The sequence below is a fragment of the Alexandromys fortis genome, unplaced genomic scaffold (assembly GCF_014885135.2).
Source record: "Alexandromys fortis isolate MF-2015 unplaced genomic scaffold, M_Fortis_MF-2015_v1.1 scaffold_99, whole genome shotgun sequence".
NCBI lineage: Eukaryota > Metazoa > Chordata > Mammalia > Rodentia > Cricetidae > Alexandromys > Alexandromys fortis.
The window spans coordinates 1,069,338-1,091,343 of NW_026067982.1; the positions used below are offsets into that span (position 1 = coordinate 1,069,338).

Genomic DNA, 22,006 nt, shown 5'->3' on the forward strand with positions numbered 1-22,006 from the left:
CAGGACTTCTGGTAGAGCGGCCAATGCTATTAACCTCTGAGCTATCTCTCCAGACCATGTTCTGCCTTTTGAGACAAGTTTCTCTGTGTAGTCCTGGCTGTCCTGGAACTCTCTCTGTAGACTGGGCTGGCCTAAACTCAGAAATCCACCTGTTTCTGCCTCCCAAATGCTGGGACTAAAGGTGTGTGTTACCACACACAGCTCTCTCGCGCTCTCTCTCTCTCTCTCTCTCTCTCTCTCTCTCTCTCTCTCTCTCTCCTTCCTTCCCTCCTTCCCTTCCTTCCTTTTCCATCCTTTCTTTCTTTCCTTCTTTCTTTTTTTTTCTTTATCAGACTCTCAGGTTTCTCAATCTGGTCTTGAAATCACTTTGTATCCTAGGATGACCTTAAACTTTTGATCTCCTGCTTCTACCTCCTGAGTGTTGGCATTGCAGAGACGTGCCACCATGCCATGGTTAATCTGGGAACTACATCTACGGCTTTATGTGTGCTCAGCAAGCACTCTACCAGTTGAGCCACACTTTGTAAATAGAGACCGAAAAATCACACAGAAACTGTATTAATTATGACATTGTTTGGCCGATGGCTCAGGCATATTCCTAGCTAGCTCTTACATGTTAAACTAATCCATTTCTATTTACCTATGAGGCTGTGGTTACCGTAGGTAATGTTCTGGCGTCTTTCTCCTTCAGTGACTACATGGTGTCTCTGACTCACTCTATATATCTCTGTTCAGATTTCCCACCTTTCTTTCCTCTGCTAAGCCACTGGCCTAAACAGCTTTATTCATCAACCAATAAAAGCAATATATATATATATATACAGAAGGACATCCCACATCATTTAAACTTTCAAACATACTATTTATTTATTTATTTATTTATTTATTTATTTATTTATTTATGTTGCAGAATGTTAGAGGACAATTTATAGGACCTGATTCTTCCCTCCCATGGTCAGGTTTAGCAGTTGGTGCCTTTACACACTGAGCCATTTCACTAGCCCCTTAAGCTAAAAAACGTTAAATCACTTTGTTAGTATTGCCACAAGTTTCATCAGAAATACATGAATAACTATTGAATTCCCTGGCAGATATAAGTTTTTGGAAATTCTTTTTACTTTAGAAGTTGAATTTTGTCATAGGAGATATACTGCTAATTATTTTCCTTGAGATCACAGGCCACAGGCTTATCTTGTTCATTTTTGAGAAAATATTGCTAAGTCCCTGAGCCTTAAACTATAATTAGTCTGTTTTAGTAAAACTTAGTAAAATTGGAAAAGATATCTAGCTCAGCTTATGATGAGCAAATCATTGTTCTTCTGTGAGCTTATGTTTTATTGAGTACTTTGAGTTTCATCATACGGTGTTAGGGATTATTCTGTGGTTGAAATTTGTTTTAATTACTGTTTTATCAAGGACATGCTAAATATAGATGACATTTTTAGTTTTGTTTTCCTACAAGTGATTAGCAGTTATGAATATACTAATGAGGGGCCTGAGAGATGACTCTGGTCAAGAGCACTTCCTGTTCTTTCAGAGGACCAGGGATTTGTTCCTAGCACCGCTTATTGACTTACTGCCATCTATAGCTCTAGTTCCAAGGGAACTGACACGTATCTTCTGACCTGAAGACACCAGGCTACACACACATACACCTTCAGGCAAAAGGCTCATCCACATAAAGTAAATAAGCATAAAATATTATAAAGAATATGCTGACCAGCACAACTTGTGTTATTGCTCTAATCGGCACTAAGCCATCATTAGTTTTGGAATATCAGTACAATGTCAACACACCTAAAAAAATGACTGATGAGATGACCCAGTGGCTAAAGGGGCTCACTATACAAGCCTGATACCTGCAGTTTGATCCCTGGAACCCACAGTGGGTAGAGAAAACCCGAATCCCAAAAGCTTTCCTCTGGCCTTGTGGTGGTTTGAACTAGGATGCCTTCGTAGGCTCATATATGGTTAAATGCTTGGTTCCTGTTGATGGATGGTGTAGAAAGGATTCGGAGGTGTCAAACGCCTACACCTGCTCTCAGCTACTGATTCAGCTCCACACCTATCTGTCTGCCTCCATGATCTCCACCATGATGCTCATAAACTCACCATGTGAAACTGTAGCCAGCTCCAAATTAAATGATTTCTTTTATAAGTTACTTTGGTCATGGTGTCTCTTCACAGCAATAGAACAGTAACTAAGACAGAAGATGTTGCCAGGGAGTGGTCCCTGTTGCTGTGACAGGCCTGACCGCATTGCTTGCTGGTTGAATGTAGGCTTTGGTTTAGGAAAGTGGTTGAACGCCCTAAATGTTGGGATTAAAGAGTCACCCTTGTGTGAGCATGGAAGACAGTAGTCCTGAGAGCAGTGTGGACCAGGAAGACCCAGCTAAAGATTTCATAGCAGAATGATATTAGCAGCTATGCTGGAGACTGTTCCTGTGATGTTTTGGCCAAGAATATGGCTGCTTTTTGTCTTTGTCCTATAAATCTACCAGATGTTAAGTTGAAGACTTTTGGACTAACGCCATTGGCAGAGATTTCAAGACAACCTAGTATGCATTGTGCCATGTGGTTATTAAAAATCACTCTTGTACAGATTGCAATGGAAAGGAACAAGTGGGGCAAAAAATTCTGAATTCTGTACAGAATGTACAGTCTAGGAGAAAAAGAGCGCCAGGAAGTGTAATGTTGGAGCCAAGTCCTGTGTTCAAGGAAATGAGAAGTTTAAAGAAAGGCCTATTAACTAAATGAAATAAAGAGAGTGGTGCCCTCAGGGCAAGACCCAACCCAACTAAGCTTCCAAGTTGTGAAATGCCTAAGGAATCTGTCCAAAAGCAAAGGAAAGTTATGAACAAAGGAAAGCATAAACAAAAATCTACGTTAATTATTTCATGTAGGGGGCCAGATTGCATCCCAAGCAAGCCGTAGAACTTGGCATCCTCTACTAAGGTAGTTCTGGTTTTTAAAGCCAAGAATGCTGGAGTTAAGGAGTTGTGGAATCTTCCTCCAAAGTCCAGGAAAGCTGCTGAGACCAAATTTGTGGCAGGGGTATCCCTACATGGAGGCCCAGAGAGACCATTGAGTGAAGCTGTGAAAGTGAAGCCTGGGTTTCCTTGGAGACCCCAAGATGTTGAAGATGCCAGAGCCATGAGGTACCTGCCAGGGAAAGCTGCAGACACGGAGTGGAACCAGACCAAAAGAGAGAAGTATGTAAACAAAGCTGAAAGGAGTGGGAGATTTGAAGAACTGGCTAATAAGCCCTTTGACATCAGAAATAGAGTTACAGGATTTAGAGTTTGACTTGGTAGGTTTCAGTCTTGCTTTGGTCCTTTATTTCCTCCTTCGCCCTGTTTCCTTCCTTGTGGAATGGTAATGTATAATCAGTGCCACTGTTGGTTAGAAGTATGTACTTTGCTTTTTGATTTTTCTCAGGGGTTATAGAAGGGAATTTCACATTATTTATTGGTGATATTAATAGTGCAAATTTCAAACCAAGCTGTACTTCCATTTTTTTTTTCATGACAGAGTCTCAATTTGTAACCCCCAACTGGCCAGCAACACAGTATTGTAGATCAGGCTAGCCTTGAACTCAAGAGATCCAACTGTCTCTGCCTCTGGAGTGCTGGGATTAAAGACATGCACTACACTCTAGTCTTGAGTTCCACTTTTGGGGAACAAAAGGGTCCTTGTTTTAAGATAGTTGCATCGTTAATTCTATAATAACCTTTATAGGGTCACCATTGTTCTTTTTCAGGGCTTCCATAGCCTTAACATTTAACACACCTACTTCTGACTTGACCAGTTCTGTTTTTATTTTCCACAACAACCTCTTTCTCTTTTTGTGCAGCTGGGGTCTTATTTTCTTGAATGTTTGAAATACCTTCACCTTGTTTTTTAGCAGTTGTCATCTGTGTGTGTGCTGAGATAAATCTTTAATATTGGCTTCCCGAAAAACTGTATAGGTATCTGAAGCTGGGCTCCTGTGACCAACCGTCTGGCTTTGTGATGACAAGAGGCTATTCTTAGATTTCTGCCTAATGCCTCTTGTAATCCCTGGAATCTGCCGAAGACCCAGCTGGGACATAGCCTTTTGTTCATTGCTGACTGGTTCATCATTGACTTGGGCTGCCGCCACCACCTGGGCGCGCTTGTGTGTGTGTGTGTGTGTGTGTGTGTGTGTGTGTGTGTGTGTGTGTGTAGCAGGTGTGATGTAGCCCTCGAGCTCTGCTACTGATGACTTGGATTCTGTGCAGACCCTGTCTCAGCCTGAGGCTGTGGCAACTGTAGCAGAGGCGGTTTCTGTGGATTCACTAAGTATTTTGTGTAGAGAACATGGATCCAAGATGGCAGCAGAAAGAGCAATACCTTAGCTGATGCTTTTTTTTTAATTTTCATTTTTTAATGCTATGGATTGAGCTCAGGTCCTCCTTCTGGCAAGCATTCTACTGATAGAACCATCTCCCTAGCCTTTCAGAGTTTATTTCCTTAAGAACAGTGTTTAAAAGGATTTTTTTTTTTTTCCAAAGACAGGATTTCTCTGTGTAGCAGTCATGGCTGTCCTGGAACTCACTTTGTAGACCAGGCTGTACTCAAATTCACAGAGATCACCTGCCTCTGCCTCCTAAGTGCTGGGATTAAAGGCGTGTGCCACCACATACACACACGCACACGCACAACTTAAAAGGAAATCTTATATTACTATAATGTCTGTGGGTTTTGTTAGGTAGTCTTTTTTTTAATAACATCTGAAAACTACAAAATTAATTTCTCCACTGCCTAGAATCATCCAGTGGTGTTTAGGAAGAACAGAAACATGTTGGACTTCAACTCCCCTCTTCCTCTAATTGGTGGTAGCTTAACCTCTTTTGTATCAGTTTCTTTATGGGTAAAATGGGGCCACTGGAGAGAAAATGATCTCCCAGGTACCTTTCCAACCCTGTCCTGTGACTGGTGTAAGGAGACTACTTTAAAATGAGAATAACTTTGCTCTTTTACCTAGTTGGGGGTATGAAATACAATTAGATAAAAAGGTTTATCTTTCAAAAGAAAAGTACTAGCAGGGCACTAGCAGAAGTTAGTACCTGTAGATGCTATTCCACCTCCGACTTAGTCTGTAGCTTAGGAATGCCTTGAAGTTTTTATCTTCCTGCCTCAGCCTCCAGAGTAGTTTTAATTACAGGACTGCTACAAGGCCTGATTCTGCTTCTGGCAGCTTCTGCAGTAAGGTGCAGAGTCCATATGTAACCTTTATCTCTTCAGACCTGCCAGTGCTTGGCATTTGATTTTCCTTATCCATACTCTCCATTTAAGACGTTAACTCCAGCTTTGTGCCTTGGCAGATCACCCAACCTCGCTTACCCATTGGCAGAACGCAGCCATCATTGAGCCTACAAATGCTTGGGCAGGTGGTGTAGCTCAGCTAGTAGAGTGTTTGCCTCACATTCGGGAACCCTGGTTCCTAGCACCACACAATACCTGATAGTGTCTTGTCTGCTGCCTGTAATGGAAGCAAGAGGATCAGGAGTTCAAGGTCTTTTTAGCTACATGGAAATTTGGGGGCCAAGCTGAATCCCATAACTGTCTTTAAAAAGTACACAACCTGGCCATTTAATCTGGTCGGTTTCAGTAACTCTTCATTGCCTGCTCCCTACTCAATAGGCTGGATTGGTGTAGAGTAAGGAGCAGTTTCTGGAGCCAGATTACCTGGGTACAGATCATTATTTTTTTTCAAGGGTCACCTGTAGACCAGGTTGGTCTTGCATTCCTGATCCTCCTGCCTCTACTTGCTAGGAGCTAGGAATACAGGACCTGGCATGTGCCACCACACCCAACTAATATTCTTTTTAATTATTTTTTTAAGTTGAGAATCTCACATCATGCACCCATATTGCAATCACGTTCCCCTTCTCATGTTTACCCCCTTATGACCCTCCCCTTTCACCAAAAAAGACACATCCATTTTGTGTTATCCATATATTCACTGGAGAGTGACCTAATTCCTAGTGGCCAGTCCCCAAGGGAGGATGGATGAGTCTTTCTCCGTCTGCATCTGTGTCGTAAGCCATGAGCTGAGGAGAGCCATGCAGTGGCTGGAACTAAGCATGACTAGTTCTCCTACATCCACTGCCTTGCTTCCGTGTGGTTGCCACATTGCAGTTGCCAGTGAGGGGTGGGACCAGCTCTCCCTATGCTCACAGACAGTAACATGGCTTCAGGTATCAGCCCTGCCCATGCAGATGTCCATGTGGTAACATGGGCCACATACATCAAGGCCCTTGGCTGTATCAGGAACACTGTCCGACTCATGGCCCTCTGTGGCTACACAGACCACAAACTTCAGCTGGTCTCAGGTGGTTACATGTGCCACTCACATCAGCATGGCTCCTCGAGGCAGCAAAACCTGAGGATATCACAAAGGCATTGGGCAGTGCACAGGCCGCATGTGTCCATATGAATCTCAGGCTTCAAAGTAGCCTGGACCACAGACAACAACACAACCTCCTGTGGTGTCTTGGACCATGGTGGTCCTTTGAGGAGGTCCAATCCAGAAAGTGAACCTTTCCTCATCTCAGGCCTACACTTTTGCTCAGATCCAGGGCCATCTCGAGGCTGGCTGGGCGGCAGGTTTCAGGGATTGAGTGTGTACATCATCCTGCTAACCCCTGCTGGTCAATGGCAGCATGTAGACCTCAGCCCTCTCTCATCTGTCACCGCCATCATGTCTCCCGTTCCTCCTGTCTCCCTAGTGCATTCCTACTTTGTTTTGGTTTTAGTTTTTCAGGACCGGGTTTCTTGGGCACTTCTGGTATTTTTGTTTTTAAAATGAGTCTGTGATTCATAGTCTGATATTATTTAAAAACATTTGAAAGACAGGGATAAATTTGTGGATGATAGTTATTATTATCATTATTATTGAGACAGAGTCTCTCTATATAGTCCTTGGCTGTTCAAGAGCTCACTATGTAGACCAGGCTGGCCTCAAACTCTTGAGAAATCCACCTCCCTCTGCCTCTCAAGTGCTGGGATTAAAGGCATGCACTACCATGCCTGGCTTGGTTTAAAATTGTGTGTATATGGTGCTTATGCATGTGTATATGTATACCTGCATACAATACCCACAGAGACCAAAAGACAGTGTCATATCCCCTAGAGTTATATAAGGTTGTGAGCCACCTGAAGTAGTTGCTGGAAACCTAACCTAGGTTCTCTGGAAGAGAGGCCAGTGCTTTTAACTACTGAGCCATCACTCCAGCCCTCATTTTGGCTTTTTGAAACAGGGTCTTACTCTGTACTGAAGTTGGCTTGGAACTCAGTATTCATATTCCAAACTGGCCTCAAACTCATGGTAATCCTCCTACCTCAGCCTCCTGAATGTTGGGAATACATCATTATTGAACAATGGTTTTAACCAGACTAGTTGCTAGGTGTTTAAATGATTTTCAGTCTTGCTTCCTCAAGCATTGCCCAAAGTCTCGGGGAACTCCCACAGTCTTGCCCTGTGCTCCTGTAATTTTTTGAGGAAACTCAAAGCAAATTGTTTCCTTCTGTGTTCAGCTGTTCTGGACTGTAAAGTAAGAATGCCAGCCGACTGCTTTTGTAATAGCGTGGTATAGGTTTGCATAGTTTGCTGGTCTCCAGACAGCAAGGGCTACATGAAGAAACCCTGTATCGAAAAACAACAACAACAAAAAATTCCTAAAGATAGGGTGAGATGGCTCGGAGGCTAAGACTGCTCTTAAAGATGACTTTAGTTCTAGTCCCAGCACCCACACTAGACGGCTGACAAATGCCTCTAATTCTTAACTAAAGCGATCTGACACCTGCTTATGCCCTTTGCATACATGTACACGTAAACACACACATACTTCTAAAATAAAATATTCTGGGCTTTTTAAACTTCACAGTAGAAAAGGAAAACAAGGACTCATGCAGTGGGCTAGAATATTTATGGCAAAGAAATACAGCAATGGAAGACACCTCTTACTAACCTTCTTACTGATTAAAAATAACATTGGCCAGGAATCAAATTAGAGCATGTGGGGGTGGGAAGAGACAGGCAGGGAGTGGTGGCACATAACTTTAAACTTTAGTCCCAGCACTTAGGAGGCAGGGTTGAGCACCTCTGGAAGTTTGAGGTGCTCAACTTAATTCCAAAAGCTACGGAGAAACCCTGTCTCGAAAGATCAAAAAAAAAAAAAAAAAGCATACATGCAGGCAGAATAGGTTTACGTAATAAATATAATCTTTTTAAAAAAAATCAAATAGGAATGGGTATAATAAATAGTTTAGTGGTAAACACTTGAGACTTGATATTACACAGGGCTTTGCGTTCAGGCTCCAGTACACATAACATTTTGTGTGTGTGTGTGTGTGTGTGTGTGTACATTTGTGTATATACCAAATGAGAAATGTAATCTAAACTTCTCTTGTTTCCTAGAAGTAATCTTTGCTAATAGTTTGTTCCTCCTTCTACACACTTGTTAACACATCTACAAGTATATAGAACAAGTATATTCTCATTCTCTAGGAGCTAGCTTATACAGTATGGCATTGCTTTTGCAATTCAGACACTGAGAATTGCACAGAGGTAAGAGTAGGGCTCCCATGAGAACTAGATTACATCAACCTCCTATTAGGGCCAAGCAGCCCTTAGTTGTCTGTATACTGTCCTATAGTCGCTAAGTCCAGTTCATAGATTGCTTTGTAAACTTTTATGCTAGAAATGCTATAAGAGTTTTTTGGTTGCAAAGCTGTAGAAACCATCTCAAGTTCTATTGGCTATTCCCCTCTCCCTTCCCAAAAGACTTTACTAGAAAGATTCCAGGTAATAAGCAAATATTTAAACACTAGATTTCTAGAAAGATAAGAGGAACAAAAGGTATTGGGTAGGGAGTGTGTTCTCAATGTCAGTGCTTATTCATAATTTCTGTATTATCTGTTTGAGTCAAAACTTGGAAAAGGATAGGAATATAGTGGTAGAGCACTTGCCTAGTGTGCACAAGGCTCTGGGTTCTCTCTCTATCACCACTAAAATAAAGCAGTCAATCAGACAGCAAAAATAAAACTCAAACAATTCCTGGGAGAATATGGGCAGTTTAGAGTTCATGTACCTCACAGATAAGAATCCTGGATTTGTGTGCCTTCTCAGAATCTTCTATAGTTGGGGAGGCGTAGATTCAGAAAGGATGGGAGTTGAGGTGGCAAATTCAAGTGTTAGCCTTGCAGTATCAATGGTTTTAACCCTAGATTCTTGGTCCTTGCTAAAGGAGGAGATGACCGCCGAGTTCTGCTGTGGCACATGGAACAAGCTATCCATTCCAGGGTCAGTCCCATACAGCTGAAGGGAGAGCACCATTCCAACATTTTCTGCCTGGCTTTCAACAGTGGCAACACCAAAGTCTTCTCTGGAGGTAAGAAGAGAGACTCTACCTTGGGAAATTAGTTGAAAGAATGGTCAGATAACATATTTTTCTTCCTAAATCTTACTGAGCTGTGGAATTACTGCCTTTCCATAGTTGGTTTGAACATGTGAATTAAGGTTCCATCCTCCTTCTCCCTGCCCTCCATCCCTCCTTTCCTCCCTTCCTTGGTCCTTTCTTTGGCAGAACATTCTTCATATAGAATACAGGAAGAAATAACCTTAAGTATATGATTCACTGATTCGTGCTTTATGTTCTGTTTTATCTCTTCTGGGATTTTACTTTTTGTTGCTACCGTATTTATTTATTTTTAATTATTGCACATGTAGGTATGTGTACTCCTTCCATTTTTCACATAGCCTCCGGGAATCGAACTTGTGTTACCAGGCTTGTGCTGCATGCAAGCTTTTCTTTTTCTTTTTGGAAAAAGGGTTTTTCTGCATAGCCCTGATTGTCCTGGAACTCACTCTGTAGACAAGGCTGGCCTCAAACTCACAAAGATCTCTTGAGTGCTGGCATTAACGGCATGTGCCACCACTGCCCGACCTTCTTTTACCTCTTGACCCATCTTTCCAGCTATAAATTTTCATCTAAAAAAAGATTTGACCATGATTTTGTTTTGTGAGACAAGGTCTGAGAGCCGAGGCTGAGCGTGACATTGTACTGTCAGACCGTGCCTGTCTCCCGGGTGATGGGATGATAGGCATGTCCTGCCTTCCTTGCTTTCCTTCTCTGTGCTGCTGCTGGTGGTTGATGACAAAAGGTCTCAAATAGCTCAGGTTGACCTTGAACTCCTACACTTCCCGGGACTGTAGGTCAGTAACTTTAGGCTTAATTGAAAAAAAAAAAAACAAAACTTTTTTTTTTTATTGCATTTACTTATTTGAGGAGCATGCCACAGCAAGTGTGTGGAGGTCAGAGGACACTTTGCTAAAGTTGTTCTCTTCTTCCACCATATGGGAATCAAAAACTGGCTCAGCAGGCTTAATTTATATTTATTTTTTAATTTATATATTATTTTATTATTATATAATATTATATTTTATTTATATATAATTATATTTATTTTAAAAAATACATACTCTTTGTGTGTGTTTCCGCATGGTTGTACGTGCATGTGTAGAGGCCAAAGGAGAACATAGGCTCCTTCAGAGCGGAAGCTGTGTTTGGGGGATGCTTAGCTTGTAATGCAAGTTGCTGGGATTTGAGCTTCAGTTCTCATGACTGTATAACAAGCGCTCTTAACCACCAAGCTATCATTTTATCCCTCACTATTTCATTTTTAAAGATACTTATGGTTGTGACTCAGTTTGATGTCCTGACCTATAAATGATTCTTGTTTGAAAGGTAGTTGTTAGGGTACAGTTGGAGTGACTGATAGACAACTTGGTGATGGCTGTCTGACTACAGAATTTCTAGCCCTGACCTCTTCGTTAACTGCAGATTTTCCTGCTGGATATCTTCCATGTTTCACAAGCATTTTAAATGCACTCAGCTGGTAGACCACTTGCCTAGGATATGCAAGATTGTAAGTCACCCTCAGCATGGCCAAAATAAGGGGTGGAGGGACAACAACTTTAAAAATCACAATAAAAGAAACCGCTGAACACGTACTTTCAACTTGTCAGAAATGCCATTTTGTATAAGGTTCATCTGTTGCATTGATTGATTTTGTTTTGTGGTAAGGTCTCCTTAAGCAGCCCAACCTGGCTTTAAGCATATGAGAATCTCTGCCTTAGCCTCTTGAGTACCAGAAACCTAGGCATATGCCACCATTCCTGGTTGCATGGTTATCTTAATAGTGGCCTTGAATTCACTGTGTAGAAGGGGTGGCCTTGAACTCCTGTCCTTCATGCCCGCCTTCTCAATTTCTGGGACTACAGTTGAGCACTATGCTTAACTCACCTTCCCGATGATCTTGAATTCATCCTCCAGCCTGCCTTTTTGGGTTTCTTTTTGTTTTTGTTTTCATGTTTTGTTTTGTTTATAGTCCGTCAGACCTCTCATTCTTCAAGTCATTGCTTACACAAGTTTTCATTTACTTCTGTGTTTAGAATGACTTCTTAATTTATTTTGTGTGCACAGTATGTGAGGGCACATTGTGTGTACAGAGGTAAAAGGGCAACTTTGTGAAGTTGCTCTTGTCCTTGTACTTTTATGTGAGTCCAGGGATCAACCACACAGGTCACCATACTTGTGTGGCAGATCTGTTGCCCCAGTCATCTCTCCCTGGCCATAAATTTTCATTAAAAAATATTTGACGCATGCCTTTCATCCAAGTACTCAGGATGCAGAGGCAGGTAGATCTCTGGATTTGAGAACAGCCTGGTTTACAGAGCAAGTTCCAGGCCAGCCCAGGCTAAACAGAAAAACCCTGTCTTCAAAACAAACCAAAATTGGCTGTGTTTTCTTTTGACTCTCTAATACTCACAGGATAAAGTGTGACCCAGCTGACCTGTCCAGCCTCATTCCCCTTGCCAACTATACTATTTGGTGTCTTAGGTCACACATTGGGCTGCTTTGTTTGATCCTGTTTCTCCCCACCTTTTAAAATTTCCTGAGGCAGGGTCTCACTATAGCCCAAGCTGACCTAGCCTGGCTTACCACTCACTGAGTAGCCCAGACTGGCCTTGGACGTAAGGAAGTCTTCCTGCCTCTGCTTCCTCAGTAATGGGTTTGTAAGTCTGAGCCACACATCCAGTTTATCCTTAAACTAGAAGGAGTTTAGAGTTGCCTGAATGTCTTTGATTTCTGATTCTCCCGTATGCTTTCTCTCTGAACATGAAGGGGATAATTGTCCCTAAAACTAAAAGTCCCATCTCCCCATAGCTCACCCTCCTTCTCCTAGTAGTTTATGTAACTGGACACAGTTCTTTCCTTTTTTTTTTTTTCTTTTCTTTCTTTGATTTTTTTTTTTTTTTGAGGCGGGTGGGGGGTGGTTTTTTGAGACAAAGTTTCACTATGTAGCTCTGGCTGTCTTAGAACACACTTTGTAGACACAGAGATCTGTCTGCCTCTGCCTCCTGAGTGCTGGGATTAAAAAGGTGCACACCACCACCACCCAGCCAGACTCTCTATTTTTTTTTTTTTTTTTTTGGTCTGGGGGAGGCGTTTGAAGCAGGGTTTCTCTATAGCTTTGGAGCCTGTCCTGGAACTAGTGCTCAGGGATCTGCCTGAGCCTCCCGAGTGCTGGGATTAAAGGTGTGCACCACTGCCTGGCAAGACTTTGAATTCGTAAAGGACTGGACAGAATCTTATTCTCTTGTCCCTAGTGCCCCACTATTTTGGGCACTTGGAAGTTATTAGTGTGAGTTTACTTATGTCATTAGTATGTACCCACTGGAGAATTTATAGCTAGCACTTTGAAAGTTGAGATGACTTAGACCACATCCTTACTGCTGTTTTTGCTGCTATTTTAGATGGCTTTGGGCTGTGCATCTGGGAGTGGGATGTCTTTCGTCCTACACAAGTTTGCTTTAATTGTTTTTGGCTTTATAAACTATTTGAAGACATATCATGGATAGTGTTTTAGATTTTTAGAATAAGAATATAGAGAGAGTTGTGGAAGAAAGCTCTACCATCACTTAGGATCACAGTCACCAGATTTTAATGCTGTGAAGGATTAGGTAGAAACAACAAACATTTATTGGAGGCCTATCAAGTTCAGCCTGATTCTGAGTGCTTTTATAGTCTCATATCCTTGTAATGACCCAGTAAAGTAGGTGGTTATATTATCCCTGTGTTCTCGTGGACTGCAGAAGCCTAGAGCTGTTAAGAGATTGTATTCTAAGTTTTAGCAGCTGATGGTTGCTTTGCCCTGGGGTGGATGGTTTAGTGTGGATGAGTGAAGTGATTGTCCACTCTTCCTGAATGGCTAATGGTTTATTTTGGTCTGATCCCCTGAATAATGTATTCTAAAAAAGTTACCAGGTTTTACTTGCTTTTTTAAACAAACAAAACAAAAACTCGGTAAAGACCTTTCTGCCCTTAATGGTTTTTTAGAGAAAATATGTGACTTGTGAGGCAGTTTCTCACTTCCTAGGCGCCCTGAGCCTCCTCATTCTCCCCCTCACCCCCCATGTGTTGGGATTACAAGCAGGTATACTATACCTGACCTCATAAATGGTCTTGATATTTTTTCTAACTTAACATTCCTATTTTGTATTATTTTGTATTTTGAGTGTGTTGATACTTTGTGTGTTTGTGCGTGCGTGAGAGAGAGAGAGAGAGAGAGAGAGAGAGAGAGAGAGAGAGAGCGCACATGCATGCGTGCACATACGTGCACCAGCTCAATACACATGCCATGGCACATATGTATGACGACTTTCAGGAGTTAGTTTTTCTCCTTCAGCCATGGGTTCTAGGGAATCAAACTTAGGAAATAAGTTTTCAAGACAAGAGCTTCCACCTGCTGATGCCATTCATAATTTTTTTCTGGAAACTTTAAAATCCCACATTGTCATGTGAAAGGGACCACGTTGCAGGAATTATGAAATATTTGTCTTTTTCCTTTGTAGGAAATGATGAGCAAGTTATCCTCCATGATGTTGAAAGGTAAATAGATTATTGGTGTGATAATGACTGACCATTTTTTAGATGAACAGAGGCAAATATCTCCTTAGACGTGGATTTTAGTTTTTGAAGAAAATATGGAACCAATATTAGTTTTCTGAAAAAAGAAAATGATTTCTATAATAGTTTGAGGAAATATCATATTAAAAAAAGAAAAAGATTTGCAGAGTTGGCATATAAGTACAAGAGATAAGAGGGAAAGATTTTTCTCCTTTATTATATTTATTTATTTGATATTTATTACTTATACACAATAAAAATCAATAGTTGATAGTAGTTAGTATTTATTGAGTTCTTACTATCATGTTCCAGGCCCTGTTAAGGGATTTTTCTGCATTGAGTCATTTAACCATCACATTCATTTGTGAGGGATACTGCTGTGATATCCATGACAGGAGGGCGCAGAGGCCCAGAGTTAGGCACTGGGTTCTGGCTAGCTCAGAGCTGTGCTGTTTATCACCATGCAAGTCTGCTGAGAGCTCTCTACCTCTGCTGTTACCAGGTCTGGCTGCCTTTAAACCTCCTCTCTGTGTTGGGAAGTCTTGTACCACTTTCACCTCTCCATACAAGTAGATGAGTTTGTAACAAATAGAAACATGAGCTATGCTTAGTATGAAAATTATGAAGTTTATAAAGGTAATAATACCTTTAAATGTATACATAGATATTTTTTGGACATACTTTATATATATTTTTTCATTTGAGCTTTGAACTAATTAGCTAATTCAATATCTTGTTGGTTTACTCTGGGAATGAGAGAAACTGAATCCTAGCTAGGTACCTTAGGGCTGGGAGTCTGCACCTTGTCTGTGTGTGTGTGTTTGTGTCAATTGCTTCTCTGTTCTGTTTCTCAGCAGTGAGACCCTGGATGTGTTTGCTCATGAAGATGCAGTGTATGGCTTGTCGGTGAGCCCAGTGAATGACAACATTTTTGCCAGCTCTTCAGATGATGGCCGGGTTCTCATTTGGGACATCCGGGAGTCTCCCCATGGAGGTAGGCCACTGTGTAAGGAGTTGTTGGGTTATGCTCAACAATGTGATAGCAAGTTAATCAGTGTGTGAGTTACAGCTAAGGAAAAGAAATCTGGGGCTCTGATAGGTAGCCCAGGTATGTGACACTGGAGGGCCCATCTTGCCCCAGGTAGTCAGAAGTAGACCACATTTACCAAACATTCTACAGCTGCCTGTGACTGCTCAGACCCTGCCTCTTGGCACTCAGTGGTCCCAGAATATGTGATGCTTCATTGTGGGGGTAGCTGCCAAAGACTTCTCTTGTGTGGTGCTGGTCCACACTTTGTGGATTGTTTGCAGAGAAGAGGGACACTGTGTACTTCTTGTTTCAAGACCACACAGACCCTCACCTTAATTCCATGTGGGTAAGTGTTGGCAAGTGCACTCTGTCTCTAGGACAGCGAACTCCTCCTCCACTTTATAGTTGCTGACTGAAGGACTTGTTTTATAGACTCTGATGTTCTTCAGGAAATGTATCTTCTTAGCTTATATCCTGCAGAGGGATTTCTCTTACTGTTTCTTCTAATTCTACCACCCTGCCCACTTTTGTCCTTAGTTTGATTCAGTAATGAACCCACAGTCTCTGTCTCACCTTCTTTGGCAGGCAGGACCAAGGTCTGTATTTGCTCATATATCAGACCTTTACAGGTTCAGGATGACAAAGAAGCCTGTCCTTGGTCAGCAGAGCTGGTCACAACAGACAGTATCTGTTACTGCATTTCTGTGTGCTTGTATGTACACTAATCCCTTTTCTGCATGCTCTATTCCTGAGGTGGCTGAGTGCTTCCCCTGCCCAAGGCCCTGAACATGACTTATTTGGAAACCATAGATAATGTTTGTCTTTGTTTGATTGTAATAGATCTTAGAGGAGTATGTTATTCCATGTAGCAAGGTGATTCTTTCCTCACCAGTAACTGTAATTTATGCAAAGAGTCCAGAGTTCCAGGTCAAGTTGATTAGGAATTGACTGGATTCAAAGGCAGCCCAAGTGTTAAACTTTAAAACAAAAACATATTGTGGGTATATAAATCAGGCTGGCTTTGACCTCACAATTCTTCTCCCTCAGTTACAGAAAAGGGGCGCTAAGTTTTTTTTTTTTTTTCTCCCCCTTGAGGCAGGGTTTTTTCCTGTCTAACAGCTGCCTGTCCTAGAACTAGCTTAGTAGACCAGGAACTCACAGGCATCCCCCTGCCTCTGCCTCCCAGGTGCTGGAATTAAAGGTATGTGCCACCATCGCCCGGCTCAGGCTTTTTTTGGATACCGGGAGTCAAACACAGTTCTGTCCATTTAGGGAGCATTGTGAATCAGAAGGGGAACTGCACTGTTACTTTGCTTTGTCTCAATCTTTCACTGTTTCACTTTGTCTTCATTAAATCTATTTGTTTATAAAACTTTCAATTTTATAAATATTAAAGGTATAATAACTTTGCCAGGAGTTGTGAAATTTTCTAGCAGAATTCATCTTTCCTTTTGTAAACAGCACACTTTTTCCTTTGAAACACTAGGGTCTGAGTATTATAGTTTAAAGTGTAAACAGCGCACTTTTTCCTTTGAAACACTAGGGTCTGAGTATTACAGTTTAAATTGTGCATTTAATTGGTATTGGAGGCTTAGGGAGATATGGAGGTGCTAGTGAGGTGTTCACTACACAGGACTGGCACCATCTTTCATTGACTCCTGCTCAACTGCCTGCTCTCATAGAGTGGTGTCTCGTTTCTGTCTTCACAGAGCCCTTCTGCCTGGCTAATTATCCATCAGCCTTTCACAGTGTCATGTTTAACCCCGTGGAGCCCAGGTTATTGGCCACAGCCAATTCAAAGGAAGGCGTGGGACTATGGGACATTAGAAAACCTCAGAGGTAAGCCCCAGTTGAGGAAGTACTTCAGCCTTTGCCTTCCTCATTTCTCAGGGAGTGGAATCAGCCAGCAAGTGTTGCAAGAACTTGTGGTAGCAGCTAAGCTCAATTGAGGATATATTTTTTTTTTTCTTTCTATTTTCTTCTGTCTTAATTTTCAAGACAGGTTTTTTTTTTCCACGTTACCCTAGTTGTCCTGAAACTCTCTACGTAGATCAGGTTGGCCTCAAACTTACAGAGATCCATTTGCCTCTGCCTGGGGTTAAAGGTGTGGGCATCTCTCTTAACCTGTCCTGCTTTTATAAAGTCAACAGCAGATGAGAGATCCACTCTCCTTCTTGTGGAGTCAGAAGTTGTAGTCTGAACCCTAGACAGAGTAGTTACGGAGCAATTGTATGAAGGGGTAAACACCTCCCTTCAGTGCTTCCAGACTTGCACAGGAGCTCTTCTGGATGCAGGTGGAGTTTCCACGTTCATTGACACACAGCTAGGTAGATTTTTTTTTTTACTTTTTTTTTTTTTTAAGATTTAAGATTCAATTATTATGCATGCAGTGTTCTGCCTGCACACCAGAAGAGAGCATCAGATCTCATTATAGATGGATGTGAGCCACTGTGTGGTTCCTGGGAATTGGACTCATGACCTTTGAAAAACCAGCTTCTTTTTAAGATGGCTCTTAACCCCTGAGCCAACATTCCAGCCCCTGAACTAGAGTTTCTTAACTTCAGGCCACAGGGTGTCCCTCAGTACGCTTTAGTAGAACTGTAAACTCCTAAAATTATATGGAAATTGTATGTTATCTATTCATATGATGTAGTTTTTGAGAAGGAAATTGGTTCACCTTTTTCATTCCCTTAACAGGACTAGAGACAACAACAAAAAGTTAATGGCTGATACCGTGGGGTTTGCTTGTTTCTTCTGTTTTTTATATTAAAAAAGTACACTGGCCCAGTCCTAACTTGATCATCTAAAGTGCTAACTGGGGAATATCAGGAATTATTAAAAGTGGTAAGGATATAAGATGTAGGATGTTCTTTCATGTTCCTTAAGTCCTGTGATGGAGGCAGGGGCTTTTGGCACTTGTACATAGTCTTTAAGTTATACAGGAATTAAATATTATAGGTCAATAGCTGTTCATGTTTGTTGTGCATACAGTCAGATCAATTAGGTTCTTTAGACACATAGAAATTGTATTCTGTTTAGAAGGTAACCTTCAACCATTTCAAGGATCTGTAGAACATGGCAATTAAATAGCCTAGGGTTCTGCTATCATGAGACACAATTGCTCCTGACAGCACTAATCTACTCCCAAGAGAATGTTGAGCACCAAAGACACTCCACTCAGAGTTTGTTTTCTTGGCACAATTGGCCTTTGGGCAAGGAACTGCCCATACCTCAACCACTGACAAAGTACATAGTATCCAGAGATGGATAAGCAGGACACAAGGAAAAAGAACTGTCAAATTTTGCCAGGACAAGGTAAGACAGTTCTGAAAAGTTTACTGCCTCTAAAAATGGTCTGTCAGTTATGCTAGGCCTTCCTCAGCCAAAGTTGGTTGCTTCAGCATTGCTAATGAGACTTTAGGTAATTGCTCAGGTAGCTAATTGTCTCTGTCATATATTGCTCTCTTTGGAAGCACTTGATTGTACTTTCTGCCTGCTCAAGTAATATTATCTCCCTTCTCAGGCCTTCAGTGGGGTTGAAGATTAGATAGTTGTAGTTACTGTCCTCTTATGATCTAGCCAAGCCATTTGTTATACAAGACTAGACTCCTTAGGATAGAATGTTTATTAAAACATTTAGCATACATTCCTTGCTTAATATTGTTTATGCTGGTTGTAATTCTAATCTTATACTTGATATTTGTTCCTAGTGTATATAGTTTTGTATTGGGTTTCAAACTCTCTTACTTAAACAAAAGGGGGAGGTGCTGTGGGAGCACATTCTGTCTCTTCAGCCAATAGCCTTTAAGATACCAGCCCACTTGGTGTGATCTCTTATACTATTTATGCCTATGTAAAGTATGTGTCCAGCCTCTTTTTCCAGCTGGGGGATTTGGTTGCTGTTCCCTGTTCCAACAGATGATTGTGATCTGTGAGTCTACCCCTAAATAAATAACCCTCTATTATTTTCAATTCTGAGCTAGTGTGGGATTTTTTTAAGCGTCCATCTTCACCTGCATTGTTTATAAAAGGCAGTTAATGTCTCCGGAGATCCTATGTGTAGGTAATTGCTCACTCCGTGAAGCAATGTTGCAGAGTGCCATAAAGAATAAGCAAGGTTCTCCTTACTTAATGGACCCTCAGTGAAGCAGGCAGTTAAGTACAGAAGATTATCTTCCTTGATTTCCAGTACTGACTGATTCTCTTCACAGGGCAGTTCAGGAAGTTGGAACTACTGTAGTGGAGGAGTGTCCCTCATGTTGAGCAGGGTTCCCTGAGGCTCCACATGGCTGAGGAGATTGCTTTTTCACTCTCCATCACACAGTCCCTCACCCCTCCTGCTTTTCTAGTGCACAATAGTGGCAGACCCTTCATGTGCCTTTGTGCTATGTGCCTAAGGAGGGCACTGTCCAAAAAGAAGACAGGCTCTTTAGGTTCTTAGGTTTAGTTAGTTCTGTCATCGCATGGTGTTTCTGAACAATGGTTCTAGCTCATCTGTGCTACAAAAGGCAGAATATGAATTGCCTATTCCTGCCTGTTCCCAGCCTGCTTTCTGCTCCACTTAGAGTTGCAATGACTAGCTATTGCAGAAGTTGGTTTTCTTTACCATGTAGGTCCAGAGGATCAAACTCAGGTTGACAGGCCTGGTGGCATGCCTTTAACCACTGAACCACCTGGAGGTAGGGTGTGGTATTTTAAGTTTCACTCTTTCTCTTTCCTTCCCTCCTTCCTTTCTTTGTTTTTGGTTTGTTTTTTTGAGACTGCATTTCATATAGCCCCTCCCTGTGTGCTCTTGATTCTCTTTGCCTCTACTTCTGAAGCACTAGGATTGGTGTGCACCATCAGTTTCTGTTCTCTTTTTCCCTCTTTCCTTCCTTCCTTTCTTCCTTCCTTTCTTTCTTTCTTTCTTTCTTTCTTTCTTTCTTTCTTTCTTTCTTTTGATTTTTTGAGACAGGGTTTCCCTGTGTAACAGTCCTAGCTGGCCTGGAACTAGCTCTTGTAGACCAGGCTGGCCTAGAACTCACAGGGATTCACCTGCTTCTGCCTCCTAAGTGCTGGGATTAAAGGTGTGCACCACCACCACCTGGACTCCCTTTTCTTTCATTGGGAGCTTACTGTAAAGCCAGGATGCCACTGAACTTAAGAAAAGATGCTATTACTACTACTACCACCACTACTACTACTATTACTCCTCCTCCTTTTCCTATTGCTGTTATTGCGGGGAGTGTACGTATACCATGGCATGTGCATAGGGAGGGGGCAGGGACAACTGTCAGGAGTCAGTCTGTCATTCTGCCTTGGGATCTGGGGATTGAACAGGACATCAAGCTTGCATTGTAAGAGTTTTTACCCAGTGGCCATCTTGCCTCCTTGAGCTTTGAACTTTGATCTTTTTGTCTTTACCTCAGAGTGATTACAAATGTGTGTCACCATGCCTAAGAAAGGTGTTTTTGATTAAAAAAAAAATCAGATTTCTACCATTACCACCAAAGGCTACAGTGACTTAGAAACTACTAACTGTAATAGTGGCTGTGTGTTTCTCCAGACCTGTGCTGGGAATTGAACTCAGGACCTTTGGAGGAGCAGGCAATGCTCTTAACCACTGAGCCATCTCTCCAGCCCCCGATAATTTGTTTCTTGAATACAACTCCCTAGAAACCCCAGCCCAGATCTTCGGATAGTTTGGAGTCCCTCAGGAGAAAAAAAATATTTATTGTTTTTATTTCTTTATTTATGGCTGGAATTTTGTGTTTTCTCTTATAACCTATAGTTTTTTTTTAAGCCCATATTAAAGAAAATCATCTAATAAGGCCAGTGGCAGTCTAGCCTGATTCTGTTTTTGGCATCAGTGGAGCACAGTCCCATGGGAACAAGGTCTTTGCCTTGCTATTTCAACCCTTCTAATGTTGTACAAGCTTTGTTGGTGCCAGGTAAAGGGGCATGGCGTACTCTGAGAGGCCTTCTAATTTCACATACCCTGGAATTAGGGATTCAATTACAGCTCTTCTCTGTTTGAATTCCCTTAGTACAAGTTGGTGTAAAGGACAGGGAGGGAGGCTGTCAGTCTTTTTCTTGTAGGATTAATTATGCTGAGTTGCAGTAGATAATTTGTTTCTTTTTTTTAATATTTATTTATTTATTATGTATACAACATTCCTTCCATGTATGTTTGTATGCCAGAAGAGGGCACCAGATCTCATTATAGATGGTTGTGAGCCACCATGTGGTTGCTGGGAATTGAACTCAGGACCTTTGGAGGAGCAGGCAATGCTCTTAACCACTGAGCCATCTCTCCAGCCCCCGATAATTTGTTTCTTGAATACAACTCCCTAGAAACCCCAGCCCAGATCTTCGGATAGTTTGGAGTCCCTCAGGAGAACAAGCTTTAAGCAGGATGGAGCTATTTCAGAGATATTTATAGAAAGAAGTTTTAGGAGTCTTGTAAACCCCTTATATTGCTAATAAAATTATATGTAGAAAGTCTTAGAGAGTAAATGAAATATTTTTTTTTTCCTCTAGCACAAAAAGATTTTACTTGGTGTTGTGGCACACACCTTTAATCTCAACACTTGGGAGTCAGAGGCAGGTGGATCTCTGAGTTGGAGGCCTGTGGTGTTCCAGGCCAGCTAGGGCTATATAATGAGACCCTGGTTTTGTTTGTGGTTTTGTTGTTGTTGTTGTTTTAAAGAAAGAAAAAGAAAGCTTTTATTGAGATCTCAGCCCAGAAAGGACAAGTTGTTTACCCTTAGGAGTCTAGGTTTGGTCTGCTGTGGTTCTGTACTATGTCTTTATCGTAAATTATTGGTGAATTCAGGATCTACTCTGACTGGCTGGCTATTGGACTCCTAGAGATAGTCTCCGTAAGAGCCATGAGGATTCCCTCCTGAATATCTGTCCTTCTTAGCCCAGCGTATGGATATTAAGTTGTTGAGTTTTTTGTTTTTTTTTTTTTGTTTGTTTGTTTTTTTTTTTTTTTTTT

General features: G+C 41.6%; 1 protein-coding gene across 2 annotated transcripts in view; it reads left to right on the top strand.

Annotated features, from left to right (window-relative positions):
• The window catches only part of Dcaf5 (DDB1 and CUL4 associated factor 5), a 119,647-nt gene that overhangs the window by 20,605 nt on the left and 77,036 nt on the right, over nt 1-22,006 (top strand). For both annotated transcript variants that reach the window (XM_050158641.1, XM_050158642.1), the window contains exons 2-5: nt 9,273-9,416; nt 13,943-13,979; nt 14,852-14,991; nt 16,737-16,866. In XM_050158641.1, the coding sequence (XP_050014598.1) occupies nt 9,273-9,416; nt 13,943-13,979; nt 14,852-14,991; nt 16,737-16,866 (451 nt within the window). The remainder of the gene's footprint in view (nt 1-9,272; nt 9,417-13,942; nt 13,980-14,851; nt 14,992-16,736; nt 16,867-22,006) is intronic.